This window comes from Borostomias antarcticus (assembly GCF_949987555.1).
Source record: "Borostomias antarcticus genome assembly, chromosome: 16".
NCBI lineage: Eukaryota > Metazoa > Chordata > Actinopteri > Stomiiformes > Stomiidae > Borostomias > Borostomias antarcticus.
The window spans coordinates 10,634,013-10,640,685 of record NC_140249.1 but is presented as its reverse complement, the minus strand read 5'-3'; the positions used below and the strand labels follow the sequence as shown (position 1 = coordinate 10,640,685).

The following is a 6,673-nucleotide window of genomic DNA, read 5'->3' as shown; positions in this document are numbered from 1 at the left end:
ACCCCATCCAGAACAAGTATGTGAACGGCACCTTGATGTGAGCTGCTTCTGCTGCAGAGTGATGTCACTATGGAGAGGTGTGGCATCAGCTGGCTTTATTAAATGGCATAAAGATCTTTGACATTCGTGTGTGATATTTTCTTCTGTTGGGGGGGGAAACCGCTCTTACAAACAGCCCGTTATGAATGACTGGAGCAACAAGTAACCTAAGAACTTCTGATAACAATATAATTCTCCTCTTTCATGAAATAAATACCTGAAGGTCAATTAAACTTTTCTATTCTATTTTTCTATTTCTATTCAATGTGTGTACATTTTTCTTTTGTGGGTTAGGGTGGACAGCCAATTTCCCAAAGGGGATTAGTCGAGCAAAAACTCTGTCACATTGTTGTCCACTACCGTAACAAAGTAGACCTATATGTCCCATTGTGATTTGCTTATTAACCACAACTATAGTATAGTTATACAATAGTATAACTGAGGGTTGTAATGGGGATTTCATTAAGTCATTAGGCAACTGCAAAACGAACTGAAGGTTGCCTCCCCATGCGTCTTAGTCCTGACTCTAGGAACCATTAAAAGCTCAGTGCCAGAGGACTTGAGGGACATACTGGCTGTATATTTTAAAAGCATATCTGAAATCTGGCAACACTGCCAACGCCAAACCCTCAAAGCAGAGGACATTCAAAGTGTTGCTTCCAGCGGAGGAAACTGAGAATTTTGAACCGTGTTGCGGCGATGTCTATGAAATAATACTATCAAAAGTAGGTTTATAATTTGCTCAGAGTCCGGAGACAGTTGTGGTTCGGTCCAGATCCGGACCGGAGTCCGAACTTTGAGGATGGATGATTTCAAGTCTCAATCATCCTTCAGACACAGATTTGGCAATTTCAGACTGCTGGTCAAAAAGAGAAAACACTTTCACTCAGCTTGGTGTTCGTCATCACCAACTCAAGCAGTCTTCTCTATATCTGCCTGTATCCTCAGCACACTCCGCTGGCTTCAACAGCTGACCTCATACAGCTCTGTGTCCTGCGTGCTGCCAGTCTGGGGGCAGGGCCAGGGGCAGGGCCGGGGGCAGAGCCGGGGGAAGGCGGGGCGGGAGGGGCAGACGGGGCACCGCGCTTGTGTAAAGCTCAGCAGCAGAGCGCACCCGCCCAGCACCTGAACACACGCCCCCAACCAGCCAAAGTAGAGGGAGCCAGCTGGGCGCAGGCTGAGGAGGGGCAGCTTGGCGCCCCCTGGCTCCGTCTCCTCCAGCCCCAGCTGTCCCAGGTTGTGGGTGTACACCCCCAGGGCCACCAGACTCAGCAGGCCTGACAGCGTCACCAGCAGGCCGCCTGCCCCTGCCACGCCCCTCAGAGGCAGGTCGGTCCAGCAGCGCACACCCACGCTGGCCAGCACGATCCCGGCGGCGCACAGGAAGAGGGAGCCGAGCACCAGGCCCTGCACCAGCCTCACCCTCTGGTCCCGCCGGTAGGACCCCGCCAGCGGCCAGCACTGCTTCAGCTCCGGCTCCGCCAGCTGCAGGCAGCTCTCCCATAGGCCGTCTGAGCGGAGGAGGAGCAACGCCTCGGTCGACCCCGCTGACCCCCTGACCCCTGACCCCACCCTGGACCCCGCCCCTGGCCCGGCCACGCCCAGACGCGTCTGCCCCTTCCTCCACTGTGGCGTGATGGCGGCAGTGAAGACAAGGACCAATCCCAGAGGGGCAAACACAATGCCTATCACCATGGAGACCGAAGTGTGCATCCTGGCAAATCCTCCTGGATTCTTCTCCCCAAGGAAGTGATGATGACGATGATAATGATGATGATGATATGAGTGGGCTTGTAGTTCCTGTTGATAGGAATTGCCAGTAGTTTCCCAGTAGAATGACAGTAGATTCCCGGTAGACTGATAGTAGATTCCCGGTAGACTGATAGTAGATTCCCGGTAGACTGATAGTAGATTCCCAGTAGAATGACAGTAGATTCCCGGTAGACTGATAGTAGATTCCCAGTAGAATGACAGAGCAGGCCCTCCTGGTCAGAGGAGATCAGATCACCAAGCTGTAATACAAGGAGAGAGACAGACTGTTATTATCAGAGCAGTCAGCCAACCAGAATGACCACAGTATGAAGACAGGCGGCCGCAGACTCCAATTAGTCTGTTATGTTTCATAAGACGAAGTACATATCAAAGTTTTGCACAATATATAATCAACAAATCTTTATTTTTCCAAATTCCTAGATGTTGACAACAAATGTAATATTTGCAATGAATGAATGAATGTAGAGATTATATTAAGACACTTGGTTGTATAACTTCTAAAAAGAGTAATAGAATTGTCAGAGTACATAACGAGATATTTTCAGATGGTTGACGAGTTTATTTTTTTAATTATTTTTCTACTTATATATAAATATATATATATATATCTTAAGTACATGTCTGTATTGTTTGTATATTTCAAACTTGTTCAATAAAAAATAAATAAATAAATAATGTTAGTCTTCACCACCACGTCGTCGTGCTCATTGTGGTAAACCTGCTCATACCTGCTTAGCATGCAGTTGAAAAGAGAAATATCATAGGTGAGCTTGCCAATGTGTCAAAAGTAGCCATAACCAGCAATGACTGGACGGTATCACACAGGATCACTATATTACAGTGAAAGTCCACTATGTAAATGAAGGCCAACAGATGTGTATGACTCCCAAAGTGGTAGTGTGTAGTATCGATAAGAGTATCGTTAAGTATCAGTACCGATAAGCAGTATCGGTATCGATACCGGTATCGATAAAATCCTACCCATCCCTACTCCTGTCCTCCTCAATTTTTTGAGTCAGCAGCCGCCACTGGTACACTTCCCTGGGCCTGGAAGAGATTGATCTCATCTTGGAGAATGGAGAAACTACAGTATTTTCATTATAATAAGGATATATGCTGTGCACATGAATATGTCTTTATCTGTGGTGACAACCTCTCTTTTTATTTTGAGCCAAATTGAAAATTCTTTATTTTTTATTTTTATTAATTCTATTGAGGTTTGCTTTGTACCAAATTAGCATTCCTCCTGAATCCCTGCCCTGTTCCCTCCTGAATATGTCTCTCTCTCTCTGTCGCTCTCTCTCTCCATCCTCTCTCTCTCTCCCTCCTCTCTCTCTTCCCCTTTCTCATTCTCTCTCGGCCCCTCTCTCTCGCTTCCCATCTTTCTCTCAGAGATCTGGATATAGTTTGAATATTTGAATAATAGTACATCTGAATATAGTACAGTTGAATAACAGTAGTTGAATAATAGCACCACTGAACAATTGTACATTTGAATAATAGTACATCTGAATAATAGTACGTTTGAAAAATAGTACATCTGAATAATAGTATGTTTGAATAAAAGTACAGTACATCTGAATAATAGCACCATTGAACAATAGTATGTTTGAGTAATAGTACATCTGAATAATAGCACCACTGAATAATAGTACGTTTGAAGCAGATGATCTGTGATCATAAGAAGACCATGAAGTTACAGATGAGATCAGAGGAGAGAAGAGAGGAGAGAGAGAGAGATGATGTCTAGTAACATAGCATCATTATCCTGTTGTTTACATATTTTCTAAAGGCACACACACACACACACACACACAGACAGACACACACACACACACACACACACACACACACACACACACACACACACACACATGTTGATGTGGCTTCTCTAATGATGCGTAGCCCCATTCATCTTACCGTGCAGAGCGGAGCTAGATCTGTTTCTCTCCTCTCCATCTGCTCTCCCTCTGTCTCTCTGTTTGCTTGGCTTCACCACCACAATCCCTCCATCTTCTGTCCGCCGCTCACTGTCGTCCTCCCTTCCTTTCTCTCTCTCTCCCAGATCCCCTCTCTCTCTCCTCTCCGCTCAGCTGCTACCAGACACTCCAGCTGACCTGCGCACGCGCTGCAGCATCAGAGACGAGCACGCACGCACGCACGCACGCATATGGGGGGTGGATGGTGGAAAGTGCCACTTATTTGCTAACTGAGCAGCTACATCCATGCTGAGCAGACACACGTGACGAGCGTCCCCACGTGACCACGTGTGCTATTCGCTAACGTAGCAAACGCTCGTCAGGACTGTCGGTATGTTAGACCTGGTCCAGGGCGATATCAGATATGACAGGGCGTTATCTGTAGGATATCGCCCTGGACCAGGTCTATCGGTATGTGAGCATGTGTGCTATTCACTAACGTAGCCAACGTCGCTACGTGTGCTAGGGCTGCACAATTAATCGTGAATTAATCGAGATCGCTATTTAAATTATAGCAGGCTACTATCAGTTAACCCAGTTAATCCATGTGATAATTCCTTTCCTATTGTTCTTATTGTATGTCACTGACGAAATAAGTCATTTTATTTTATTCTTGCCACCGTCAATCTTATGTTCTCTAGCTAGCTAAGTGATACTCGCTATTTCTAAGGCTATTAATGTCAACATCTGCTTATCTGTGGTCACTGGTGTTATTTAGATTTCATATTTCGAACAGGGGGAGTAGCTTCCTTACTGGCTAATCTGTGAATTAAGATTGCTAAAATATTGATCAGGGCTGAGGTGACCTTTATATAAGGATGTTCTGTGAGGTATTCCAGAAAGTGGCTTTAGTTCTTCGAACCTTGAGATTTAATTCTCTCACACTAGTTTTCACTGAACAAGCTTTCTGGAATACCCCAATTTGTATTTTTATTAATAGCTATGTCATGACATAAATATGTTGTGCTAAGCTTACTCCACAACAGCTTAGGCTTTGAAAACTTATGAAATCTATTTCTTTCTTCACTCTTGAATGCAATAAGAGAAATACATGCCGTTACACATAATGGCCACACGGTGGCAGTCTAACAACAGTCATCTGCTACCTACAGGCAAGTTAAAGGAGTAGTAAAGAAAATCATGTTTAGCCCTGTTTTAAGGTTACTTATGATCATATACAATGGTTCAGATCAAAAAGTTGACAAAACTAGCACTTTTGAGAAAGTCTGTTAATTGCTCTACCACCGTTTTTGTCATACAATGGATGTGGGTGGGCACCGTGAAAAATCATTCAAAAAACATGTTAAACTCTCGATTTCAAAGACAAGAAACTCACCAAGGTGTTACCCTTTAAGCCTGCTATTATTGTTGTCATATCAAAGAGATTGAGTAGTGGCCTGATGCTGGCTAGCTACATAGCTAACAAGACAACTACCCGCACACACACATACCCGCACACGCACGCATGCACGCACACACACACGCACACATTCATACACACACTGTAGACACACAGTTATTGTCATTGTAATATGATATACCTAATTGGATTTCCTGGATGATGTGTTATTGATTGGATCAGTGTGCAAAACAAATGGCTGCTTCGACTGAATCCAGCCATTCCTTCGGTCTGGGACACAGCAGCGCCGGCTTCCTGTCCACGCACAGGGACTGAAACACAACCCTCATTTGTTTCTTTAGTTTTTTCTTTATTTTATTATTTTAATTGAAAAACAAAATACATGGGTATTACAAAAGGATTGCCATAGTAAAAACATTACTGGAATATACATAGAGCCTTGAAATGTTGCAAAACGTTGGAAGAAAAATCCAAAAACCTTTCACAAATACTCGACTGAAAGCTTTGAGAGGAGTTCAGGTGTGGTCAGGAGGAGGGCAGGGATAGGTCGGGGTAGTTTTGGGGGTGGGATGGGGTAGTTTGGGGGTAGGGCGGGGTAGTTTGGAGGGAGGTTGGGGTAGTTAGGGGGGAGGTCAGGGTAGTTTAGGGGTAGGTCGGGGTAGTTTGGGGGTAGGTTGGGGGATTGAGCAGGTCCTAAGTGGTTCAGACTCAGTGGCTTGTGGTTAAATTCTGTGGTCCCACAGCAGAGCCAGGAAATGTGTGCAGTCTGCGAGGGCTGGGCCCATCTTGCTGGGGAGGGCAACGCTAGCAGGGATGCGCTGTTGGAGGGGAAATGTGTGACTTTGGTTCAAGAACGTCCCCTTGCTTGGTGGAACGTTCTAGTAGTGAAACGTCCCCTTGCTTGATGGAACGTTCTTGTAGTGAAACGTCCCCTTGCTTGGTGGAACGTTCTAGTAGTGAAACGTCCCCTTGCTTGGTGGAACCTTCTAGTAGTGAAACATCCCCTTGCTTGGTGGAACGTTCTAGTAGTGAAACAGGCAGGCAGTGACTCACTACAGCAGTATACAAAAGTGAATGAAGAATAATCGTGTGTCTTATAAAAAGAGTAAAAGGATGTTAGACTTGCAGGCTGCTCTGATCAGCCTCACCATCAGGTTTCACAGAAATGATGGCTGTGTTACAAGCAGCAAGAATGGCACCATTTCAAAGAGTTGACAACTTTCAGGATATACATCCTGAGAATTGAAATAATATTGTTAGCAATTTCATGAATACATGGGTCATTGTATGTTCACATGTAACAGACAGCTTGGTCATATTCATACTATTTACATTACATATTTACAGCATCGTCCTCATAATTGCTCTCATGTTATACAATATTTACCTCAATAAAAAACTCAACCTGAGGACTCACTTTTAAATGGTATTTACACAGACAGACTGACATCAGATCGCTGGTTGAATTGATCGGTCTCGTTGGCTATTGATCGTGTTGGCCTGGCCTATAATGTCTCTGGGC

At 44.7% G+C, this 6,673-nt stretch overlaps 1 protein-coding gene across 1 annotated transcript; it reads right to left on the bottom strand.

Moving 5' to 3' along the window:
* Nucleotides 1-1,002: 1,002 nt before the first annotated feature.
* cldn23l (claudin 23-like) lies at nucleotides 1,003-1,752 on the bottom strand (the record flags this gene model as incomplete). The annotated part of the gene is made up of 1 exon (XM_084451295.1): nucleotides 1,003-1,752. One exon carries the CDS (start codon nucleotides 1,750-1,752, stop codon nucleotides 1,003-1,005), a length of 750 nt encoding a protein of 249 aa, XP_084307421.1.
* Between the last annotated feature and the right edge of the window lie 4,921 nt (nucleotides 1,753-6,673).